The sequence below is a fragment of the Canis lupus genome, chromosome 33 (assembly GCF_048164855.1).
Source record: "Canis lupus baileyi chromosome 33, mCanLup2.hap1, whole genome shotgun sequence".
NCBI classification, from domain to species: domain Eukaryota; kingdom Metazoa; phylum Chordata; class Mammalia; order Carnivora; family Canidae; genus Canis; species Canis lupus.
This window is the reverse complement of record NC_132870.1, coordinates 24,441,679-24,468,427: the sequence shown is the minus strand read 5'-3', so window position 1 is coordinate 24,468,427 and position 26,749 is coordinate 24,441,679. Positions and strand designations below refer to the sequence as shown.

General features: G+C 36.4%; 1 protein-coding gene and 1 long non-coding RNA gene across 5 annotated transcripts in view; one reads left to right on the top strand and one right to left on the bottom strand.

Annotated features, from left to right (window-relative positions):
* Positions 1–26,561, top strand: part of SLC9B2 (solute carrier family 9 member B2) — a 63,894-nt gene extending 37,333 nt beyond the window's left edge. For 3 of the 4 annotated variants that reach the window (XM_072810478.1, XM_072810477.1, XM_072810479.1), the window contains 4 exons: positions 379–528; positions 15,099–15,207; positions 18,134–18,270; positions 21,693–26,561. In XM_072810478.1, coding sequence (XP_072666579.1) covers positions 379–528; positions 15,099–15,207; positions 18,134–18,270; positions 21,693–21,914 — 618 coding nt within the window. In that variant the 3' untranslated portion in view covers positions 21,915–26,561. The remainder of the gene's footprint in view (positions 1–378; positions 529–15,098; positions 15,208–18,133; positions 18,271–21,692) is intronic. The other variant, XM_072810480.1, reaches the window with a different exon arrangement.
* Positions 1–26,749, bottom strand: part of LOC140623800 (uncharacterized) — an 86,561-nt gene that overhangs the window by 27,248 nt on the left and 32,564 nt on the right. The gene's annotated exons all lie outside the window — the stretch shown is intronic.

The window sequence follows — 26,749 nt, the reverse complement described above, 5'->3', positions numbered from 1 at the left end:
GTGCTGACTCTATCTACTCTTATTAAGGAAAAGAAAGTATTATGGTGTGCATTTATGGGCACAGACAGACATTTTTATTTTCCACTAAAGTCCTGAATATAGAAAAACCAATCTTTAAAAATCAGCTATATATTGGGACACCTGGGTGGCTACGTGGTTAAGCGTCTGCCTTTAGCTCAGGGCGAGATCCTGGAGCCCTGGGATCGAGTCCCACATCAGGCTTCCTGCGGGGACCCTGCTTCTCTCTCTGCCTCTCTCTCTCTCTCTCTCTTTCTCTCATGAATAAATTAAAATCTTTAAAAATAAATAAAATATAAAAAATATAAAAGTCAGCTATATGAAATAATTGACCTAATCAACTTTTTTTCTCTCCTCAAGGACAAACTTGTGTGGAAGAGAGCATTTCTTGTTTTGGGGCTGTCTGTGCTAGCTGTGTTCAGTAGTGTGTATTTTGGTTTCCCTGGGTCAGGAGGACTATGCACATTGGTCATGTCCTTCCTTGCAAGCTTGAAATGGGCCGGCGAAAAGGTAAATTTCATTTGAAGTTCTACTCATTTACTTTCTTTCTGATCAGATAATTTTTTTCTTTCCAGATACTTTCTTAATATCAAATTACTAAAATTATTTAAAATGAAAGCTATTTTCTATGCATATATAAACGTATGCCAAACTGTATACACATGCGCCCTCTTCCCCTTTATATAACAATATAATTTGATGTCTTTACTTAAAATACATCATAGTTATATTTCCATGCTGCCTTCCTTATTCTTTGTAAGGGCTACAGAGTATTGCATTGTATGTGGTACTATATTTAACCACTCTCCTACTAACAGACATTTAGATTGTTTCTGGTTTTCTACTAGGACAAAAACTTTCAGTAAAATATCCTACAAATGCCATATTTCATAAACTCTAAGATATTATTGAGTCTAAGATCACTATTATTTTACATGCCACCAAGAAAGAAAATCCATGCTGCCAATTAAACTATGATATGACATCCTAATTTCAGAAATGAGAAAATGTGAAAAAGAGTCAACAAAATATAGTATACTTTGAGTTTACCTGTAGGATAAATTTCTAGAAGTACAGTTCCTCTATGAAAGAATATGTACACCGATAGTTTTGATAATATCAGCTTACCCCTTTAAAAGACTGCACCGGTTTGTATTCTCACTAACAGTATGAGAAGGTAATCTGTTTTTCTTTTTCTTTAATTTTTAAAATTTAAATTCAATTAATTAACATATAATAAACTATTGGTTTCAGAGGTAGAGGTCAGTGATTCATCTGTTTTATATAATACCCGGTGCTTACTACATCATATACTCTCCTTAATGTCCATCACCCAGTTATTCCATCCTCCCAGGCCCCTCTCCTTCAGCAGCCCTCAGTCTGATTCCTATACTTAAGGAATCAAATGGTTTGTCTCAATCTCTGATTTCATTGTGTTTTATTTTTTTTCCTCCCTTACCTATGATTCTGTTTTGTTTCTTAAATTCCACATATGAGTGAGATCATATGATAATTGTCTTTCTCTGATTGACTTTTTTGGCTTAGCGTAATACCCTCCAGTTTCATCCATGTCATTGCAAACGGTAAGATTTCATTTTTTTGATGGTTGAGTGGTAGTCCATTATTTATATATATATACCACCTCTTTATCCATTCATCTGTTTATGGACATCTGGGCTTTTTACATAGTTTGCCTATAGTGGACCTCACTGCTATAAACATTGGGGTGCACATGCCCCTTTGGATCACTACATTTGTATCGTTGGGGTAAATACCCAGTTGTGCAATTGCTGAGTAATAGGGTAGCTCTATTTTCAACTTTTTGAGTAATCTCCATACTGTCTTCCACAGTGGCCTCACCAGCTTGTGTTCCCACCAAACAGTGTAAGAAGGTTCCCCTTTCTCTGCATCCTTGCCAACATCTGTTATTTTCTGACTTGTTCATTTTAGCTGTTCTGACTGACTGGTGTGAGGTGGTATCTCATTGTGGTTTTGATTTGTATTTTCCTGATGCTGAATGATGTGGAGAATATTTTCATGTGTCTGATGACCATTCGTATATCTTCTTTGGAGAAATATCTGTTCATGTCTTCTGCCCATTTCTTGATTGCATTATTTGTTCTTTGGGTGTTGAGGTTAAGTTCTTTATAGATTATGGGTACTAGCCCCTTACAATTGCAAATATCTTCTCCCATTTTGTCAGTTGTGTTTTGGTCTTGTCAACTGTTTCCTTTGTTGTGCAAAAGCTTTTGATCTTGATGAAGTCCCAATAGTTCATTTTTGCCTTTGTTTCGTCTTTGGATACGTGTCCAGCCAGAATTTGCTGTGGCCAAAGTCAAAGAGGTTGCTGCTTGTGTTCCCCTCTAGGATTTTGATGGATTACTGTCTCACATTTAGGGCTTTCATCCATTTTGAGTCTATTTTTGTGTGTGGTGTAAGAAAATGGTCCAGTTTCATTCCTTTGCATTTGGCTATCCAGTTTTCCCATCATCAATTCTTGAAGAGACTTTTTTCCATTGGGTATTCTTTTCTGTTTTGTTGAAGATTAGTTGACCATAGAGTTGAGGGTCTATTTCTAGGTTCTCTATTCTGTTCCATTCATCTGTGTGTCTGTTTTTGTGCCAGTATCATACCATCTTGATGATTACAGCTTTGTAATATAGCTTGAATTCCAGAATTGTGATGCCACCAGTTTTGGTTTTCTTTTTCAACATTCCTTTGGCTATTTGGGGTCTTTTCTTGTCTCATACAAATTTTAGGATTATTTGTTCCAACTCTGTGAAATAAGTTGATGGTATATTGATAGGGATTGCATTGAATGTATAGATTGCTCTAGGTAGCATACATATTTTAACAACATGTGTTCTTCTAATCCATGAGCATGGAACATTTTTCCATTTCTTTGTGTCTTCCTCAGTTTCTTCTCTTAGTGTTCTTAGTTTTCTGAGTACAGATCCTTTGCCTCTTTGGTTAGGTTTATTTCCAGGTATCTTTGGGTTTGGGTGCAATTGTAAATGGGATCAACTCCTTAATTTCTATTTCTTCTGTATCATTGTTAGTGTATAGAAATGCAACAGATTTCTGTGTGTTGATTTTCTATCCTGCCATTTTGCTGAATTCCTGTATGAGTTCTAGCAATTTTGGGGTAGAGTCTTTTGGGTTTTCCACATAGAGTATCATGTCATCTGTGCAGAGTGAGAGTATGACTTCTTCTTTGCCAATTTGAATGCCATTTAATTCGTTAGGTTCTCTGATTGCTGAGGCTTGGACTTCTAGTACTATGTTGAACAGGAGTGGTGACAGTGGACATCCCTGTCATGTTCCTGACTTTAGGGGGAAAGCTCTCAGTTTTTCTCCATGGAGAGTGTTATTTGCTATAGGCTTTTCATATATGGCTTTTATGATATTGAGTTATGTTCCCTTTATCCTTACACCGTGAAGATTTTTAATCAAGAAAGAATGCTGTACTTTGTTAAATGCTTTTTTTACATCTATTGATTGTATCATATGGTTCTTGTCCTTTCTTTTATTAATGTAGTACAGCACATTGATTGATTTGTGGATGTTGAACCACTGTGGCAGTCCAGGAATAAACCCCACTTGGTCGTGGTTAATAATCCTTTTAATGTACTGTTGGTTCCTATTGGCTAGTATCTTGCTGAGAATTTTGGCATCCATGTTCATCAGGGATATTGGTCTGTAATTCTTTCTGACAAGTCTTTCTTGATTTTGGGATCAAGGTAGTGCTGCCCTCATAGAAAGAGTTTGAAGTTTTCCTTCCATTTCTACTTTTTGAAACAGCTTCAGAAGAATAGATATAATTCTTCTTTAAATATTTGGTAGGGTCCAAGTCCCTGCTCTGCTGTGTCAGGTATACTTGGACCCAAGCTCGAGCTTGTAAATAAACCCTCGTGTGTTTGCAAAACAATAAAAATAAAAATAAATAAATAAATAAATAAATAAATAAATAAATAAATAAATAATTGGTAGAATTCCCCTGGGAAGCCATCTGGCCCTGAACTCTTTTTTTTTTAAGATTTTATTTATTTATTCATGAGAGACACAGAGAGAGGCAGAGATATAGGCAGAGGGAGAAGCAGGCTCCCTACCGGGAGCCCAACACGGGACTTTAATCCCAGGACCCTGGAATCACGCCCTGAGTTGAAGTCCAACACTCAACCACTGAGCCACCCATGTGTCCCTTGTTGGGAGATCCTTGATTACTCCTTCAATTTCCTTGCTGGTTATCAGTTTGTTCAGGTCTTCTATTTTTTCCTGTTTCAGTTTTGGTATTTTATACGTCTCTAGGAATGCATCCATTTCTTGTGAATTGCTTAATTTGTTAGCATATAATTGCTCATAATATGTCCTTATAATTATATTTCTTCAGTGTTGGTTGTGATCTCTCCTCTTTCACTCATGATTTTGTTTATTTAGTCCTTTCTCTTTTCTTTTTGATAAGTCTGGCCAGGGGTTTATTGATCTTATTAATTTGTTCAAAGACCAGCTCCTACTTTCATTGATCTGATCTAATGTTCTCTTGGTTTCTATTTCATTGATATCTGCTCTAATCTTTATGAATTCTCCTGCTGGGTTCAGTCTTTATTTGCTGTTCTTTCTCTAGCTCCTTTACATGTAAGGTTAGGCTGTGTATTTGAGATCTTTCTCGTTTCTTGAGAAAGGCTTGTATTGTTATATACGTCTCTCTTAAGACTCCCTTTGCTGCATCCCAAAGGTTTTGAACAGTTGTGTTTTCATTTTCATTTATTTCCATGAATTTTTAAAATTCTTCACTAATTTCCTAGTTAACTCATTTGCTCTTTAGTAGGATGCTCTTTAGCCTCCGTGAATTTGAGTTCTTTCCAAATTTCCTCTTATGATTGAGTCCCAGTTTCAGAGTATTGTGGTCTGACAATATGTAGGAAATTATCCCAGTCTTTTGATACCAGTTGAGACCTGATTTGTGACCCAATATGTGATCCATTGGGGAGAATATTCCATGTACACTCAAGAAGAATGTGTATTCTGTTGCTTTAGGATGGAATACTCTGAATAGATCTGTGGAGTCCATCTTGAAAGAAACCCTTGTTTCCTTGTTGATCTTCTGCTTAGATGATCTGTCCATTGCAGTGAGTAGGGTGTCCCCTACTATTATTGTATTATTATCAATGTGTTTCTTTAATTTTGTTTTTAATTGGTTTGTATAATTGGCTGCTCCCATGTAATTGTAAATATTTACAGTTGAATAGACCCTTCAATTATAATATAGTGTGCTTCCTCATCTTTTATTACAGTCTTTGGTTTAAAATCTAATTTGTCTGATATAAGGATCACTACTCCATCTTTGTTTTGATGTCCATTAGCATGATAAATGGTTTTCCAGCTCTCACTTTCAATCTGGAGGTGTCTTTGGGTCTAAAATGAGTCTCTTACAGGTAGCATATTGACGGGTCTTGCTTTTTTATCCAATCTGATACCCTGTGTCTTTTGATTGGGGCATTTAGCTTATTTACATTCAGAGTAACTATTGAAAGATATGTATTTAGTGCCATTATGTTACCTATAAAGTCATTGTTTCTGTATATTGTCTCAGTTTCTTTCTGGTCTATATTACTTTTGAGCTCTCCATTTGCTAAAAACATATCCTTTAGTACTTCTTGCAGGGCTGGTTTAATGTTCACAAATTCTTTTAGTTTCTGTTTGTCCTAGAAGCTTTTTATCTCTCTATTTGAATGACAGCTTTGCTGGATAAAACATTCTTGGCTGCATATTTTTCTCATTTAGTGCTCTGAATATATTATGCCAGTCCTTTCTGGACAGCCAGGTCTCTGTGGATAGGTCTGCTGCCAGTCTAATCTTTTCCCCTTTTATGTTAAGGACCTCTTGTCCCAAGCTGCTTTCAGGATTTTCTTTGTCTCTGAAATTTGCAAGCTTCAGTGTTATATATTGAGGTGTTGACCTATTTTTATTGATTTTGAAGGGTATTCCCTGCGCCTCCTGGACTTGAGTGCCTGTTTCCTTCCCCAGATTAGAGATGTTCTCATCTATAATTTGCTCCAATATACCTTCTGCCCCTCCCTCTCTTTCCTCTTCTTCTGGGATTCCAATTATTCTAATATTGTTTTGCTTTATGGTATCACTTATCTCTCGAATATTCCATCCAGTAGTTATCTTTTTCTCAGCTTCTTTATTCTCCATCATTTTGTCTTCTGTATCACTAATTCTCTCTTCTGCCTCATTTATCCTAACAGCTAAAGCCTCCATTTTTTTGTATCTCATTAATAGCCTTTTTATTTCAACTTGATTAGGTTTTAGTTCTTTTATTTCTCCAAAAAGGGATTCTCTAGTGTCTTGTATGCTTTCTACAAGCCCAGCTAATGTCTTTATAATTGTTATTCTAAATATTTCCAGCATCTTATTTATTAGGACATCTTACTTAATCCATACTGATTAGATCCCTAGGAGCCAGTACTGTCTCTTGTTCTCTTTTTTGAGGTGAATTTTTCCATCTTGTCATTATGTCCAGAGAAGAATAGATGAATGAAAGAACAAAATACTAAAATAGCAACAATGACACCAGAGAGATAGACACTAAACAAACCAGAAGAGACTTGAACTGAAAAAAAAGAAATTAAAATTAAAAAAAGAGAGAGAGAGAATATAATCAGATAGGTGAACAGAAGAGAGCAATACACTAGATTCTAGGTATATTTGGGTCTATTTGTTAGAAGAAACTACATCCCAAAATTGTAAAGAAAGAAAAACTTACATATATATACAAAAATAAAATTAAATACAATGAAAGGATGGGCTGTAACTGTAAAAATGAAAATTAAATAAGACTTACAAAAAGAGTTGATAAAATAAGAAATTGGTGGAAAAGGAAAAAAATTAAGATTGAAAGATTAAAGAATCTTGAGGAAAAAAAAAACATGAATTCTATATACTATTTCCCCCTAGCCTGGAGTTTTGCAGTTCTGTATGATCCTTAAACTTGGTCTGAGCTGGATCTTCTCAGAGAGGGGCCTGTTGTACTGATTCTCATGTGTCTTTGCCCTGGTCAGAATTATACTACCCTTGTCAGGTGGCCAGTCTAAGCAAGCAGCTTGGGATTGCGTTGTGTGGCTTTTGTTCCCTGAAGGCTTTCCATACAGCTTTAGTTAATGAGAATGAAAATGGTAGCCTCCCAGTCTCCAGCCCCAGACCTGAAAGCTCACTTCCCCCCACTCCTCAGTGCACCCTCAAGGAAAAGCAGTCAATCACTCTCATCTCCTTGGCTCCTGTCTGCTCTCTGTGTTCATCTAGCCTGTGACTGAGCATTTTTTTTCAGGCAGCAACTCCATTTGGAGTCTCCAAACTTTGCAGACTCCTGCAGAGCACACTCACACCACTCCTCCCCCTTGGTGGGGGGTGGGGAGGCAGTGTCATGGGGGGGTGGAGGTGGGGTAGCAGGGGGGTCTCGCTGCAGTTCTGCCACTTGTTGAGGCCCTGCTTAGAGAGCAGTCACCCAGTGGTGCTATGATTTGTGGTTTATGGCAACCCCTAGCAGAAAGCCCATCCCTGGGCTAATTGTAGCCGGCTTCCAGAACTCCGCTGAACTCAGGCAAGCCTGTTCTTTCTGTGACCCAGGGATTCTGAGACCACACTGTCTCACCTAGCATTCCACCCCTCTTGGCTACCTGAGCACCTTTCAGGTGGGGATGTCCCTCACCAGAGCACACTTGTAAAAGTTCCAATTTTGTTCTCTGCTCTATCACTTTCCAGTAGCAGTTTACAGAGGCTCCCTCCCCCTGCAGTTTATTTATCTTTCCCATATATTGCCTGGGATTAATTTTTCAGCACCTCCTACCTTGCAGAAAGTGGTTACTTTGCTTTTTGTAGAATTACAGCAATTCTTTTCTTAGATTGCTTGTTGAGTTCACAGGTGTTCAGAATGATTTGATAGCTATCTAGCTGAATGCCTGAGACCAGACAAAACTAAGGTCTCCTGCTTCTCTGCCTGGGATGTTTTTCTGAAGAAATCATTAAAAATCAGATATTTGGGGCAGTCTGCATGGCTCAGCGGTTTAGCACCGTCTTCAGGCGTGATCCTGGAGACCCGGGATCGAGTCCCACATCAGGCTCCTGCATGGAGCCTGCTTCTCCCTCTGCCTGTGTCTCTGTGTGTGTGTGTGTGTCTCATGAATAAATAAATAAAATCTTTTAAAAAATGTCAGATATTTTGCAAATATGATGGGTGAAAACTGTATTTCATTATTGATCTGATTTGCATTTCTTTATGAGTGAGGCTAATCATCTTTTCCTATACCTGCTAAACCATTCAAAAGCTTGTGCCCATTTTTTAAAAGATTGTTTTGTTTTTTCTTACTGATTTTCAAGGTTATTAAATTATTTATTTCTCGATATGTATGATGGAAATCAGTTGGTGGCCATTTACTAACTTTAATTTCAAGTTACATCTTTATAAATTTGAACTTGACAGGAGCACATGCTATTCTGTTTAATGAAGAAATTATCTGTAGCTGACCTAACTAAATGCAGATATATCATTTTAGACAACCTGGAAACAACTGTTCAAAATAATTATGCTTAAAATAATGCCATTTGGAAAAATAAATGACGGTTATAAAGCTTGAGGTTAAGTATATAATTAAATTCAGTTGAGTGAATCTCTGCAGAGGTATCCTAGAGACAGAATTTTCTTGTGAATAAAGAACACTCAGATGAGTGGCTCCCTATAAGGATGTGATTACTAAGTTAGGACAAGTAAAAGTGAATCGTCTTGCTTCAGAGGAGAGAGGGATAATAAGAGCTGCCTGGAGCATTGTCTACAGAAGGGTATTGAGGACACAGGAAGTGAGCCTAGATGTATTGGGCTTTGAAGGAAAAGAGAAAGTCCCTTTCAAACCCTGCTCTATGTATTAGTTGCACACCTGGGTTTGCTGTCTTACAAGAGGTTTGGTTATAAGGCTTATTTCAAGTCTTTTTTTCTTTCCTAGCCGCACCTATGTTATTCAATTTTACTTTTTGATTTCAGGTAACCTAACATTTAATAAGGGCAGAGCTATAGAGTCAACTAACTTCCTAGTTATAAGTTGGGTACTCATCATCCCTCATTTCTTTTAAGCATTTGATCTTATCAAAACATTTGTTTCCATGGCTTCACTTTACTTGTGAGCTGAAGCACAGTTATCACCTATCCCTGGTCAGTCTTCTGTGTAATCTCAGCTCTAGACTGAAGGACTGTGCTTCCTCCTTCACTTCTCTCTGTGGACTCACTGCTGTCTGTCTTCAGTCCTCTCCTGGGCTGCTGACAACCGTGCCCTGCTCTTTGAAGCACTCAAATCTATTGTCTGCTCCAGGACCAAGATCAAAGTTTTACTTTAGTGAAGGATGCTGCTACATTCAAGTTGTGAACCTTTGTCCAACACCTGGGAAGTTTGCCTGGCATTGGCATTTTACAAACTGTTCATTTCTTAATGGTAACAACTTTTTTCAGCATTATTTTTTTAAACGTTTTATTTATTTAATCGAGAGAGAGAGAGACAGAGGCAGAGACACAGGCAGAGGGAGAAGCAGGCTCCATGCAGGGAGCCCGACTGGGACTCGATCCAGGGTCTCCAGGATCACGCCCTGGGCTGTAGGCGGCGCTAAACCGCTGAGCCACCGGGCTGCCCTTTTTTCAGCATTAGAAAAGTAAATTACCACAACCATAATTTTTAAAAGAAAATTAATTTTATTTTTGAGTATGAAGGTGATATATGCTCATTTTTCAACTTTGGAGGGGAAAAAGTCTGAAAGGAAAGAGGGGCACCTGGGTGGCTCAGTAGGTTGAGCATCGACTCTTGATCTCAGCTCAGGTCTTAATCTCTGGGTCATGAGTTCAAGCCCCACATTAGGTTCCATGCTGGGTGTGGAGCTTTCTTCAAATTTTAAAAAAAAGGAAAGAAATCATTTGCAATTCCTTCACCTGAAACCAACAGTTCTGTAAACTATTTAAATATTTTAGGTTATTTCCTTTCATTTATTCAACAGAAAAACTCAAAAATGCTTATAATAAGATTTTTCAAATTGAACTTTACAGGTAAATGTTTTTCTGTTGTCACCTCTTTTAAAATCCTCAAAAATCATAATCAACTCATTATTTTATACTGTAATGGGTAAAGAGGGAAGGGAACTAATAACTTTTTTTCATCTTTCTTTTTCTAATCAGATTTTGGTAATTAAATTTTTTAAAGATTTTATTTAAATTCCAGTTAGTTAACATATAGTATAATATTATTTTCAGGTGTACAATATAGTGATTCAGCATTTTTATACATAACCTGGTGCTCATCACAAGTGTCTTCCATAATCCCCATCACCTATTTCAACCATCCCCTCCACCCACCTTCCCTCTGGTAATCACCTATTTGTTCTCTATAGTTAACAGACTGTTTCTTGGTTTACCTCCCTCTCCTTTTTTTCCTCTTTGTTCTTTTGTTTCTTAAATTCCACATATAAGTAAAATCATATGGTATTTATCTTTCTCTGACAACTTATCTAGCTTAGCATTACACTCTCTAGCTCCATCCCGTCATTGCAAATAGCAAGATTTCATTCTTTTTCGTGAATATACCACATCTTCCTTATCCACTCATCAGTCAATAGAATTTTGGGTTATTTCCATAATTTGGCTATTGTTGATAATTCTGCTATAAATACTGGGGTGCATTTATCCCTTAAAATCAGTATTTTTGTATCCTTTGAGTAGACACCTAATAGTGCAATTGCTGGAGACATAGGGTAATTCTATTTTTAACTTCTTGAGGAACCTCCATACTGTTTTCCAGAGTGGCTGTGCCAGTTTACATACACAGCATCAGTGCAGGAGGGTTCCCCTTTCTCCACATCCTTGCCAACATCTGTTGTTTCTTGTATTGTTAATCTTTGCCATTTTGACAGGTGTGAGGTGATATTTTATTGTAGTTTTGATTTGTATTTCCCTGATAATCAGTGACATTGAACATCTTTTCATGTGTCTGTTGGCCATCTGTATGTCTTCTTTGGAAAAATGTCTGTTTATGTCTTCTGCCCATTTTTTAATAAATTTTTTTTTGCCAGTCTGTATGGTTCTATGCTAGGCACTACGTGGATATTCTCATTTATGTTCACACACACACACACACACACACAAAAGCCTTAAAAAATATTACCGTTTCCATTTTATAGAGACTATAAATCAGAAAGACACAAATAACATGTCCAAAGTCACAAAATTAGAAAGTGGCACTGTGATTTAAGCTCAGGCTTACCTGACTCCCAAGTATACTAATCTATAATACAACTGTAGCATTATTGGGCAGGGAACATTTTTATATTTTTGACATCTATTTGAATAACATATACCAAGTATATTAAAAACATACTGCTGTGCTTCATAATTTTAAAATTAGTCTCTAAATTCATAAATGATAGGATAAAAAAACAAATAATTAAAGGGAACCACAGCATTTGGGATAGAGCATAAAAGAGTAGTTTTAGGGGCATGTGGTGACTCAAGTCAGTTAAGCATATGCCTTCAGCTCAGGTTATGATCTCGGGGTCCTGGGATCAAGCCCCAGGTCAGGGCTCCCTGCTCAGTGGGGAGTCTGCTACTCCTTCTCCCTCTGCTGTTCCCCCTGCTTGTGCTCTCTCTGTGGCTCTCTCTCTCTCAAATAAATAAAATATTTTTTAAAAGAGTAGTTTTAGCAATAGGGAAATCAAGGGAGAGGCTATTGCCTATGGTGAGTGCACATTAGCTACAGGCAGGGAAAGGGAAACTTTGATGACTTCCATTCACACTAGTCTTTGAAAAACTATAGTATGGGATAGAAAAAAGATTGTTTATAAACCAAAACACAGCATTTGGTTCTTCTGCATTTGTCATAATTTTGCCAGAATTGCCTGCAGTCCAACCGATTATTAGGTCAGTGTAATCCCACAACTCAGTGAAAGAACTAAGAACAATTTTTTCATATTTATCTCAAATATACTCACTTTTTGAAAGCCTTTGTCATATTGTTTTATCTATTTTCAAATCCAGTACTGCTTCTATGACCTTTGTAGTTGTGGGATGGTTTTCCTGACATATTTTGAACCTTCTGAATTTTGAAATGCTCTTTTCTCTGAGAAGGGAAGTATCAGCTTAAGTACATATTGAAGTCATGATAAAAACTCTGTTTCTGATCATTTTCTTCTTTTGTCTATCCCTAAAAGTGATTTATGTTTTTGAAGATTCTTACTACTAGTGTAAACAAATGTGTAAAGTAGCCCTAACATTCAGTGTGGGCAACATAGTCTTCATTCCCCTGTCTCTTTTACACTTAGCCTATTCGATGACTCCATTTTCTTTATAAGCACATTCGTTTTAGTTTTGATGTTATGAAAAAGCATTAAGAAGATACATTTTGACTCAACCCATTATTAAGTTTTACAGTATATAAGTCCATGTCTGATGTTCAACCAAAGTGTTACAATCAAGAAACAAATGGTGACCTTTGTCTACAGTTTAGAGATAAGAACTATTTGATAGAGAAAACTTTTTAGGCCATTTGCTTTCATTGAAGTTCTGAGTATGTGAAATATTTTTGAGGCCTTCCCTTAAATAATTAGTCATGGCAACAAAAGGCTCAGTAACCTAGGAATAATAGAGCTGATTTTTATTCTACACTAACGTGGATATCAACTAAAGTCTGAGTTTTATCTACAGTGTACTCTAAAAGCCAAGTTAAAAAGTAAAATTTAAAGATTTGTAGAAAGTTTTGGTAGAACTAGTCATTGGCAGTAAATGATAAAGGATCTTGGATGTCATCTAATATAAACCTCTGATTTTACAGATGAGAAAAAATAAGATGCTGAGAGAAAAGTGACTTGCATTTAGCAGGTGGCAGAATTTGAACCTAAGTTATTATCTGATTCCTTATGATGTAAAAATGTAATTCTTTACATGATGTAAGAATAGAACAATATAAGTAAATCAACCAACCCCTTCACATATGCACTCAACATTTATAAGCCAAGAGGAAATAGAATCTTTATCGGAATAAACATACCAGAATTAATAAGAAAAAAAGAAAATAGAGACACATTGTAATCATCTTTTGTTAAACTGCTGAAAATAGATATGGAAAACCAGATTCTCAAAGACGTGTAATTATAAATGCAAAAGTGTTGTCCAAAAATATAGATTCTTATTAGTTGATTAGAAAAATTTGTTTAGTATAAAATTTTAGATACTGTAATGAGTACTGCTAAATTGCCCTCCAAAAAAAAGCACCATTAATTGTTCTAAGAATTAGTGAGTTTCCTTACAGTTGCAGGTACTTAACATTATAAAAATTCTTAGTATTTTTTTCTAATATGGTATCCCCCCAAAAAAATGTGGCATATCATTTTAATTTGTGTTTCATTGATTGCTGAATTTTAGCATTTTATATTTTTTGGTGATTTGTGTTTTTTCAGTTGTGAATTACTTGTAGGTATGCATTGCCCGTTTTTCTATTAGGCTCTATGCCTTTTTGTTATTGCTTGGATATTGCTCCTTATTCTGTTATACACAGCGCAGATATTTTCTCCTGGTTTGTTATCTTATTGTTCTTTGTTTGCTTATGGTTTCTTTTGCCACACGACATTCTAGTCGTGCTACCCTAATTGTGTCTATCTTTTTTTTAGGGATTTCTCAGTATGTGTTATAAAGTTAGTACTTGTATTAGTTAGGATCTTATGGGGAAAGGGAAATCACCTAGTAACTGGAATAGGGAAAATTTATTATTAACCATACCAGGGGATTAGATAACCAGGGATTGGCTTGTAAAATGTAAAAGACCCCTGAGGAATATAGAAATAGCAACTATAAACTCCTAGGGCTGAGATTGAGCCATGCCCTGGCATCTCTCCACTCCACCCACCTACTCCCACCCCCAGGCCTCAGATTCCAGATCTTGTTAGAAAGCCTTTGTTCACTGGATGGTAGAAAAGACCCCTATGGTGCCTGGCTTGGACAATTTGCTGGAAATCTATACTCCAATGTGCAGGAAATTCACCCTCTAGGGTGCAATCCAACTCCCTTGGGTTGGCTGTGAAACTCCCTTGCAGTAAGCTGGGGGCAGCTTCTGGCCACTCGGTGGTGCTGTCTGCCATGCACTATAGGAGTCCAGCACTGCAGAAGCCACCTGTGTACTGAAGAAACCCAAGTGTGCTACAGGATCCTACTGTGAGGAGCCCTGAAAATCAGGAAGAGCATCTTCCTTGCAATATCTCTTCAGCACCCTCTACTGACAAAATTTAATATAATGCCAGGTAGCAAAGGAGAAATATTTAAAGGGCTCAGCTTCATTTTCTGCAGAGCCAACAAGGGGTTATAAATTAATAAACACAGCACTTCACTATACCTGAATTATATTTTTGTGCATGATTTGAGGTCACCTTAAACTGTTTTTTATAAAGATAAAATTGGAGAGGGGGCACTTGACAGGATGAGCACTGGGTGTTATGTTATATGTTGGCAAATTGAATTCCAACTTAAAAATTAAAAAATAATAGTAAATAAAATAAAAAGATAAAATTGGAAACAACTTAAAGGGCCATCAATAAAGAAATTATTGAATATACTGAAAATTCCATACCATAGATTACTATATAGCTAATTAGATGTATATCTAGATATATTTACTATTATAAGATGTCTAAATCGTATTGTTGAATGAAAATTAACATTTTAAGCTATAAAATAATACTAAGTATTACATATGTACACACATACATATTGTATATTCACAAGTAGAAGTCCTCCTAAGAGGAGTCTAACAGAATTACTAGACTCTTTATCATTATCATCTATTTGCAAACAACTCTAAAGCACCTCATAAAATAACTATGTTGGAAATATCTTTATATAATTTTTTGTTTTATTTTAGCCAACCTCTTATTTATCGATGTCACAGAAATAAAGCCTGGCTCAGGTCAAATTGACTCAAATTTCAAATTAGTAAAATTCTTAGAACTTGTAACTTCATATAATAAAAATCTGTGTGGGATATGTATATGTGTGTTTCTTCTAGGCAGAGGTTGAAAAAATTATCGCAGGTGCCTGGTACATCTTTCAGCCCCTTCTCTTTGGACTGATCGGAGCAGAAGTATCTATTGCATCTCTCAGACCAGAAACTGTAGGTAAGAATTTCCAAGTAGCACTTGCTAAAATTAACTTTTGTTAATACCTTTGGAATACCTTTGGTAGGTATTTGTCACAATTATATAAAAAGCTAATAATCTAAGCGTCTTAGAGTAGTAGGTCAGAAAATAATATTTGTCAATCTCAGGCATAGATTTTATACCATTAATATTATTCATTGTAAAGAAAAGTAACACTGCTAACTACTATCCAAAAAATGCAGGTCTTAAAAGTTTTTTTCAAGGATAAAAATATTCAATTAGACTCGTTCTGATGAAGGGCAAGAATTGTAAAAGTAACTCATCAGTTCTATAATATACACCCATGGAACAAAAATGTTTCTTTTTTCATTCATGCATTTATTTATTCATACATTTGAAAGCAATCATATTAAAACTTTTGATTTCATAACACTGCACTTAAAATTTTTTTGTGTACATGTACTTGTTATTTTCTCCTTTCCACTCATTCCATATTTGTCCATCTTTACTGGGAATCCCATCTTCTGCTATCTCCTTCTTGATCTCACACATAGATTCTTCCCCTGTCCTCATGTATCTTCAGATATCCATGTGACAGTTTTCTCCTCTTTGGAATTTAAGCAAACTCTAATCTCTCCTGTCTTAAAATAATTTCTTTCTAGGCGGCCTGGGTGGCTTAAGCGGTTTAAGCGCCTGCCTTCATCCCAGGATCCTGGGATCAGGTCCCACATCGGGCTCCCTGCATGGGGCCTGCTTCTCCCTCTGCCTGTGTCTCTGCCTCTCTCTCTCTTTCTCTCTCTGTGTCTATCATGAATAAATAAAATCTTTTAAAAAATAAAAATAAAAAAATAATTTATTTCCATTCCAACACATGCTACAACATGGATGCACCTGGAGGACATTTGTCACCAAAAGACAAATACTGTATGATTCCATCTATATGAGGTATCCAGGGTAGTCAAATCATAGAGACAGAAAGTAGAATGGTGGTTGCCCGGGACTTGGGAGAGGAGGAAATAGAATGTTCTTTAATAGATCAGTTTTGCAAGATGAAAAAATCTGGAGTTTGGTTACACAAAAATGTGAATGTTTAAGTTAATGCTACTAAAGTGTACACTTAAAAATGGTTAAGATGGTAAATTTTGTTGTGTATATTTTACCATGATTTTATATGTGTGTATATATAAGTATATAAAATCTCCTTTTTTCCATTTAACTTACGCCCTCACCTGCCACACTTCCTCTTTACTCCCCTGTTCAAACTTTTCCAAAAAGGTAAATATATCTCCCTTTTCCATTTCAACTCTCACTCTCTTCTTCAATACATTTCAGCCTAGCCTCTGCCCATCACACAATTGACCCTGCTCTCACCAAGGTTATATTGTTAAATACAATGAATACTTATCAGTCTCTTTTTTTCTTTACTTGATCACCCAGCAGCATTTGATACTATTGACCTCTTTAAAACACATTTTACATTGAATTCTGAAACTTCATATTTTTCAGTGCACTTTGAGTCCTCACTTACACTACATATAGTTCTTCATCTAAGTTCTTCAAAGCCTTCAATGCTTCTCACTCTATGTTATTTTTCAGAGCTCATCTACACTTAGTAGCTTTGATTATAAACTACATAATTCCAAAATTTTTATTTCTAAATCTATGTACCTAATTGCTGATTGAACATGACCACTTAAGTGTAAATCTCACAAAACGTCAAACTCAATATGTTCCAAACTTGTAAATCATCTTCTCCCCAAACCTTCAATGCTCCCTCCTGAGAATGGTATCATCTCTTTTGTTTCTTATATTTCAGGCAACAAATACTTTTGAAATGTCCATCCTAGGTGCAATATCCTTCAATAAAAAAAACACAACACAAGCCATATTGCAGGTTCACAATAAATCCTCCAGCAGTGTCTATCTGTTGTTTGACTAGCCTTTTGAGCTTAAGAAAGCCATTTATCCTTTTTAAACTTCACTTTTTTCAACTGTTAAATAAGTAAAATTACCCAACAGATTGTAAGGATTAAAAGATTAATGAATTCACTTAAAGCTTAATACAGAACCTGGCACACAGTAAACATTTAACAAATATTACTTCTTAGAAAATCACCCTATTCCTTAGCAGTCACCTTAGCTGTGCCATTCTCAGGTTCAGTTTTCTAGTCAGTCCTTATTCTGCCAATCAAGATGAACTGATCTTTCTCAGCAAAGGATTCTAAAGGATGGAATAAAGTAGCTGTGTCAACCTGGCTAATGGGCAGTCAGTGTATACACCAATATGGTGAAACAGGTGTAGACTGCCAGTGTCTATTCTGATTGGTCAGTCCCCCGCCAGTTCTGGCTGATTGCTTCCATACTGGCTAATAAATATTTTTCATATCACCTCGGGTTTATACTCTGTAAAGAATTCTCAACCATTTTGATGAAAATACCAACTTTTTCCTCTTCTGTGACCTCTTATCAGTATGTTCATACTGCACTTACCCTATAGTACTATAGTATTCATTGTTTATATTTCTTTTTTCCTCCAGCTTTGAAGCTTACAGAGGCAAACAAAGTCTGTACATTATACATTTTTGTATACCCAATATCTAGTCCAAATGCTGTCATGCATAGTTATTTAATAAATTCATGTTGAATTAACACACAGAAAAAAAGTTTGGTTCTTGCTGTAAAGCATAAGAGAAATAACATTCAAATCTCCTTTATAATATATATCAAATATGTTTAATTAATTTCTGATTTAATCTAGGAAAAATACCTTCTTTTAAACAAATAGTTTGTTATTGCCATTTTGATAAATTATGCCTATTTTTGTCTTCTTAATTTTTTGATATATTTAGATAATTGCAATTGATAGTATTTTGAATCAACAACCATGAAATTCAGTTTCTCTCTCACTATTTTATTATGTCTAAAAAGAAAGCATTTCTTGCAGGCCTTTGTGTTGGCGTCCTGGGCATTGCAGTATTGATACGAATTTTGACTACCTTTCTGATGGTGTGTTTTGCTGGCTTTAATATAAAGGAAAAGATATTTATTTCTTTTGCATGGCTTCCGAAGGCCACAGTCCAGGTAAAGATGATAGGATGGCTTAGCATTTTAACTCCTATGTCTATATGATACCTTGAAATTTTGAATAAGAGGGCTTATTCAAATTTTTTCCTAATAATTACATTAGGAAAAAATTTAATCTAAGTTTGATTTATGAAAAGGTTTATACTAATCTACTCTTTAAAAGTTTTATTTTGGGCATATTGATTTCCTAAATATGATGGCTTATTTAAATTTATCTAGATCATCAGCTTTATTGAAGTCAACTAAAAATCTGAGAATTCCCTACACTAACTAGAAATCAGTAGCCACAGGAAGAGTTTGGAATTTTCATCAGTCAGAGCCCTTTAAATCACCCAGAGAAATAGCTGTTAACTCTTTTCATTTTAGTATCTTCCAAAAAGAGAGTGAAACAGAAATAGCATGGACCATCTTAGTATTTGGAGATATTTCAATGTATGATAGATAATCTGTTATGCCTGACTACAGCCTTTATATATAAAGGAGAAAGATTTTTTAAAAACCAGGGAGGGACACCTGGGTGGCTCAGTGGTTGAGTGTCTGCCTTTGGCTCAGGTAGTGATCCCATGACCCTGAGATCAAGTCCCACATCAGGCTCCCCCCGGGGAGCCTGCTTCTCCCTCTGCCTATGGCTCTACCTCTCTCTGTGTGTGTCTCTCATGAATAAATAAATAAAATCTTAAAAAAAAAAACTGAGGAAATACGTTATTGATTTCCTAGATTATTGGTTGATAATAAATTTTTCAAACTAGCTAAACCTGTTGTCAAATGTATCAATCACATACATTGACCCCAAAATTGTTCACTATAATGAATAAGCATGAACAGATATGTGCTTGAAATTATTAATCATGTATTTGGTAGAATTTCATTACTAATGAAATTAAAACTATATAGATTATTATTTGTTGTAAATGTAGTATATTTCTGATTATAGTCTTTATTTTCAAACTAATTATAGCAAACAAGATTTAACTGTCTCCTCCCTGATTATTTTGCAATTGTTTAAACATGCAAATCTCTGTTTCATGAAATGAAAATCAGATTTTTTTTTAAAGACTTATTTATTTTGGGGGTGGCAGAGGCAAAAGGAGAGGGAGAAAGAAAATCTCAAGTAGACTCCCCGCTGAGTGCAGAGCCCAAGATGGAGCTCAGTCTTATGACCCTGAGATCATGACCTGAGCTGAAATCAAGAATTGGATGCTTAACCAACTAAGCCACCCAAACACCCCCAAATCAGATGTTTTTAATTTAGGAAGCTTTAGGGATATTTATGCTGTGTAACTATATGCCAGATTTTGTATGGCTGTGGGCTATGGCATTATTCCAGAGTTGTTTTCATTTCCAACAGACTTTCAAAGAAGTCTGAGACACTGGATAAGAATACCGTGAGGTTAGTAGTACAATAAGTAGAAGAGTTTCTCCCTCAGAGTGCCTTCAGCTTCCTCACTACCTTTGGTAACCTTAGTGGGTAAATATCAAAATAATCACTCTAATAGCTTTAGTATGAAAAATGTGTTTTGAAACATTAAAATTTGAGACGTGGCACTCTCCTGCTATCAAAGCCAATTTAAAATAAGAAAATATTATCTAGAATGTGTTGAATAATGTATGTACTGTGAAGTATTGTACTTTTTTTTTCTCTTTTTGTCACTGCACAAGAAACAAAACTTTCTTACATACTTATTCTACTTTAGTGTTTTTCAAACTTTTTAAATCATGTAATACTGTAAGAAATATATTGGGACATCAGGTGACTCAATCCATTAAGTGTCTGCCTTTGGCTCAGATCATGATCTCGGGGTCCTGGGATCAAGCACCAACTTGGGCTCCTCTCTCAGTGGGGAGTCTGTTTCTCCCTCTGCCTCCCCTGCTCATGCCCTCTCTCTGTCTCTCTGTCTCTTTCTTTCTAATGAATGAATAAAATATTTAAAAATATTTTTTAAATCACAACTCAGCATGCATACAAACCCCAAAACATACATGCATACAAACACACATCATAATATGTGCAATTCCTGCCAAGAATTCTTGAAATGTTGTATTAGCTATGGTACAAGGTAACCTGCTATAACTGAAAGTCCTCAATAAATTCTCTGGGCAATCCAGAGCTGGCAGGGTGACCATTACCCTCAGTGTGTGTCTTCCATCCATGAGTCCACCTTTCACCATTTCTTACAGAGGGGTGGGGAGAAAAAAGTTCACGTGTTGATTTCTTTCCAGAACAGGCTACTAGTAGCATTTATCACTTCTTCTCACCTCTCAGTGGCTAGAACATAGATACATAGCTTCAGCTAGTTGTAAAGAAGGCTTAAAAAACTCTCTATTTGTACAGCAATGTGACCAGCTGAAACTGAAGAGTTCTATTATAGAAGAGTGTATTCAGATACTTGTGGGCAATTAGTAGTCTCTGCCATGCGTCTCATGCACATGATATTTTCTTTCCTGTTTCATCGTTCTAGAGGCTAACATTGTGTTCTGTAGAATAAGGGAATAATCAGATTGTTTACTATATTATTTTGCCATGTGCACTGATAATATTGTGTTTTGCCTATAAAAGAAAACAAGTTTTCATGAGACTTTCTAAAAGATAAATCTTAAATAAAACATTTTGCCAACTCCTGAGGCAAAAATTAACCAAATACCTAATAAGATTAACTTCAACTTTTGAAGATATCTCACATTTTCAAGTTCCCTAATGTTTAACAATTAGTCTCTAGGGACGCCTGAGTGGCTCAGTGGTTGAGCATCTGCCTTTGGCTCAGGAGCCTGCTTCTCCCTCTGCCTATGTCTCTGCCTCTCTCTCTCTCTCTCTCTCTCTCTCTCTCTGTGTGTGTGTGTGTGTGTGTGTGTCTCATGAATAAATAAATAAATATTTTTAAAAAAACAGTCTCTAAAAAAAAAAAAAAAACAGTCTCTAAAAGCAGTACATATTCTTATGGGTCTTTTTGTTTTTAATTTTGTTTTTTACATTCAGAACTTCACCATCTTTCGGTATTACTGAATTTTTTCATCTTATGTTTTCTTACTTTGAAATTACCAAAGATGAAAGAATGAGATGACTAATAGCTTTAGTAGCTTTCATCTTTACTCAGGGGGAATTTAGTAAATGGGATCATGTCATAGTTAATTAATATCATAAGTCAATATTTGCCTTGTGTTTTAAATTATATTTTCCTGATATTTTTGTAACTCTGCCTTATGCAAATAGGTACATATGAATCATTATGCTTTCCCCCAAGCAAGGGCAGGGAGCATTTTCAGACAATCAAAACTCACTGCAGTATACTTTGAAAGAAGACTAGTGTAACTTTCTTAGCTGAGCAAAAGAATAAGCAATTTGTTATTGCAATGACAAAATAATTTACCTTTTCTCCATGCACTTGTCTTATGTTTACAATGTTACCTTTAAACTTTTATAGGCTGCCATAGGATCTGTGGCTTTGGACACAGCAAGATCACATGGAGAGAGACAGTTAGAAGAATACGGAATGGATGTGTTGACAGTGGCATTTTTGTCCATCATCATCACAGCCCCAATTGGAAGTCTACTCATTGGTTTGCTGGGCCCCAGGCTTCTCCAGAAAGCTGAACATCGAAATAATGGTGAAGAAGTTCACGAAGAGACTTCTATACAAGTTTAGAGGTGAAAAGAGAGAATGTTGAATATATAATGATCAGAAAGCTTCTAGCAGCTACTTTTACCAATTAGCAGAGGCTATGTAATCTAGATGCATATTGTGATATGTAATATTCACACTTTAAATGTAAAAGAACCAAAAGTGTGGCTGTTTCTTTAAGGAGCATTTTTAGCCATTATCCTTCTATGTGGATCGTAATATTCTACATCTCCAACCTGATTTCTTGACCGTTTTTGTTTTTTTTTTCCCCCAAATACATGTCTTCATCATGTATCTTAATTTGTTTAGGGACATATACACTAAAATGTACTACCACAATTTAAAATCAACATGGAAAAGATCAAGTTCAGTGTCCTGTTCTACTAGCCAATAGCTTGTTCTAACTTACTGTTATTGTCATAGTTTCATGATTAATGGTCACCTGACTAGTCATGCCTTGAAATGTTTTTGGCTCCTCTTTTTTCTTTTTAAATACTATAACGCAACCCATCATCAGTTTCTACCCCTACTTCCTGTCCCAGTCAGTCTCTTCTCCATTTCTACCTTTCTTGCTACCTTTCTGTGAATTATCGTAACCGTCCCACCAAAATTTTCAAGTATGCGAAGTGTCTTCATTGGTTCTTCCTCTTGCACATATCTAGATATCAAAAGACCTTACCCTCTCTCTGAGGAGGCAACACAAGAGTCTCCCATTTTAGTAGTTCATCTGAGTTTGCCTTCCCCTAAGGAGTGCCCTGATTCAGCCCTTTCTTACTTGTTTCTTGTGAACCACATCTTTGGGCTCTTCCTCTTGTCTTTGTAAGAGATAGTTAATTTACAAATCTATGCTAGACTTATCAACATAATATTAATTAGGGTAAGGCAAGCTGCTATAATGAAGAAACAAAAAATACAGTACTCAGAATAGAAATTTATTTCCCTCTCATGAAACTGACTGACTGGTTGATGCTAATGGGATTACTTGACTCATGAGTCTGCTCATAGATCCATGTCCTTCTATCTTGAGGCTCTGACATGCAGTAAGCCCTAGTTTAAGATGTAGGTTAAAGGTGAATCTCTCCCATGTCTCCTTTCTAGACTTCAGGAAGTGGAGGGGGCAATCCAAGGCAAGCAATTTATTTTTGAGGAAGTGATATGGAATTTGGCCACATCTCTCCTTTTGCATTCTACTAGTGATGACAACACCCAGCTCTGAGGAAGTCTCAAAGTATTGCCTCCTACTAACCATTTTTTAGTGAGATTCCTAGGAGGAAGGAAAGATCAGATTTGGGAGATAGGAGTACCACTGTATTGAGTGTTACCATCACTTAGTAGCATAATCTTGCATGTTAAGAGGCTTTCTACAGATTGTACCTTAAACCCAAAGAGTGATTTCTGTGGCAAGACACTGTGGCATGCCTGTGAAAAGATAGTAAAGAAAGACTTATGGGATCCCTGGGTGGCTCAGTGGTTCAGTGTTTGCCTCCGGCTCAGGGTGTGATCCTGGAATCCCAGGATCAAGTCCCACATCCGGCTCCCCACAGGGAGCTGCCTGCTTCTCCCTCTGCCTATATCCCTGCCTCTCTCTCCCTCTGGTCTCTCATGAATAAATAAATAAAAATCTTTAAAAAAAGAAAAGACTTCTCTACATAGATCACATTTTATCCCACTTATTCAACAGACCGTCTCTGCTTTTGTGCATCACATTTAAGTTCTTCTTGACACTAAGGCGACTCCTGCGCAGTTGCTAGAATAATCATGTTTGAATATAGTACACAGCTTTTCTCATGGTGTATGTATACCTGAAGCATTTATTACTCATATCTCATCTAAACTCTTTAATCTAGATTCCAAAGTTCAGTCTAATTTTGAAGTAAACATTAAATATATGTGTTAAATGAATCGATTCTAAATATTCTGATCCTACTAAGCTGATCTGTATGAAGCCTGTCCATTCCTCTCTTGACCTTAGACTACCTTCCAGACCCTTTCTCCATGACTTTCACCTCTGTTCAAAACCAGCTTAATTTTTATTAAGCTAACATAATATGAAGCTATAACAGCTTAATTTTTACATTAACTTGACTTTAGTTATGCTTTGGTACTGCGCTTTCTTCTAGTTTATGCTCTTTATTTTTTTCCCTTTTTAAAAAAATGTAAATTCAATTTGTCAACATATAGTATAACACTCAGTGCTCATTGCATCGAATGCCCTCCTTATAGTATATGCTCTTTATTTGGATTGGGTTAATTTATACCAAAAATCAGATGGATATTTCAAACTAAACTTAATTGGTTAGGTACACCTTGGTGGTAGCGACATAAACCTAATGCTCATCTGGTCCTCTCCTTTTATAGGCTTTAAAACCAGATTCATTCAACAAATACTTAGTGAAAGCTTAGGAATACCTAGGCTCATCCTCAGAACTGTTACTGTTTCTGTCCTTAAGGATCTGACAGTCTGATAGAGGAGACAATTAAATAAGACATTTCAAAACAGTATAATTAAGTTCTATGATGCAGGAAATACGGGAGTGTTAGGGGGCTCATAACAGGAATACCCACCCAATCCAGGGGTGGTGCAGTTTAGGTACGGTTTCCAGAGAAAGTAGAGTCTTGGCTAGGATGTGAGGGATGAAGACTGAGACAGAAAAACCCATGCAACACAGAAGGGTGCTGCATTTAATGCTAGGTCCCACATTTTCTAGTAGTTTTTGTCAAAGAAACAGGCTTTGAATGCTTGTTAACTTATACAAAATACAGTTAATATAGGTAAATGAGAATGTTGTTATAAGTATTCAAGAACCCAAAGAAGAATGAGAAGTGGAAATTCAGTGTAGAAGTGGTGGAAGAGGCCATTCAGCTGCTGCCAATAGCCTGTTTCATTGTGGAGAGTATGCAGCAAGTTCTGTTCTCCCTTTCCTCGGTAGGTGGCCACCATCTAAATCTCTGTAACTGTCCCATATGGGCCTGTGCAGAGCTCACCATTGAAGTCTCTGGTTTATCACCACATTGTGAGCCACAGCTGTTGACTTGGTTGACGAACTCAGAGTTAGCATGATACAGTGTTGACTCAAGCCAACCAAACTTCCCCAACTCAACCATAGATAGGAACAATTACTCCAACCTCTGAGTCTCTGAAAAAGGGATGTATGTACTCCATACATACTTCTGTCAAAGCACTTACAGCCCTTTTTCAATTTGTTTATATGCTTGTTTCCTATGAAGTCAGCTCCTTAGGGGTGAGAGCCTTGTCTTGGTAATCTTTGTCCTCAGTACTTTGCACGGGGCATGAAACACAATAGGCATTTAATAAACATGTATTGACTGAATCACTGAGGGGATCCTCTTCCAGTACAGAAAACTACTTGCCGGGCAGACCCGGTGGCGCAGCGGTTTAGCGCCTCTTGCAGCCCGGGGTGTGATCCTGGAGACCCGGGATCAAGTCCCGCGTCAGGCTCCCTGCGTGGAGCCTGCTTCTCCCTCTGCCTGTGTCTCTGCCTCTCTCTCTCTCTGTGTGTCTCTATGAAAAAATAAAATCTTTAAAAAAAAAGAAAAGAAAAGAAAACTACTTGCCATATAACAGTTAAGATCTTAGTCTACTTGCTCTGTCTTAGTCTGCTTGGGCAGCTCTAACAAAGTACCATAAACTAAGTGACTTAAACACAAACATTTATTTCTCATAGTTCTGAAGGATGGAAGGCCAACATGAGGGTATTAGCATAATCAGGTTCTGATAAGGGCTCTCTTCCTAGTTTGCTTTGGCCTCCTTCTTGTTATGTCCTCACATAGTAGGGAAAGAGATGAGAATGGGGTCCAGGGTAGTGGTGGGGTGTATGTAAATGCTCTGGTATCTTTTCTTACAAAGACACTAATCCCATCATGAGGGCCTCACCCTCATGACCTCATCTAAACCTAATTAACTCCAAAGGCCCCATCTCCACATAAGATCACATTGGGGATTAAGGCTTCAACATATGAATTTGGGGGAAAACAGTTCACAGCAAGAATGTGACACTACTAAGGACACTGCTAAAAAAAAAAAAAATCACTATAAGCACTTGTTCTACAGTGTCCTTTTTTTCCTATGGTCAGTGCCATCCATCTCTCCCTGTGAGGATTTTATTTTATCTTATTTTATTTTATTCTGGCAAGCTGATGAGATTTCAGCTCTAAGTTATTTTCACATTCCAATATTTTTTTCTCTGGTATTTACTCCAAATAACCTTGTTTGGACTCGGGTGTCCTTAAAGTTTCCTCAGCCACACATTTGCAAATGATCTCATCCTTTCCATTCTTTAAAAATAGTATTATTTTTTCCTGATTGCAAAAAGAAGACATTTTCATTGCAGAAAATTTAGAACACAGAAAAGTACAAGGAACAAAACTGAAACTTCTCTTAATGTAAACAACCATTTTATTTTGGTTCTTTTATATTTTGCTCTTGCAGTTTTAGGGGATGTCTTATTTTCAGAAAGATACATCATCCACTGAATTAGGTGAAAGGCAACATAAATACTTTGTATTTGACTTCTGTGAAATATACATATTGAAGTACTTTTGTTGTATATAAAGAATACTGAGCCTTCCAAATAATCATTCATTCACCTGGTAATAAAACAGACAAATCCTTGCCTTCATGGAGCTTATGTTTTAAAATCCATTTAGTCACTCACTCAAAATGCACTTATAATATGCTTACTGTGTGCCAGCCATTATGCTAAATGCTGAGGAATACAGTGATAACCAAGATGTGTGAGGGCTCTGTTTAATGGAATTTGAATTCTAGTGGGAAACTGAGACTGTGAAGAAAACAGATATGAATGAAATATGATACTCGCCTTCAAGAGTCTTAAATG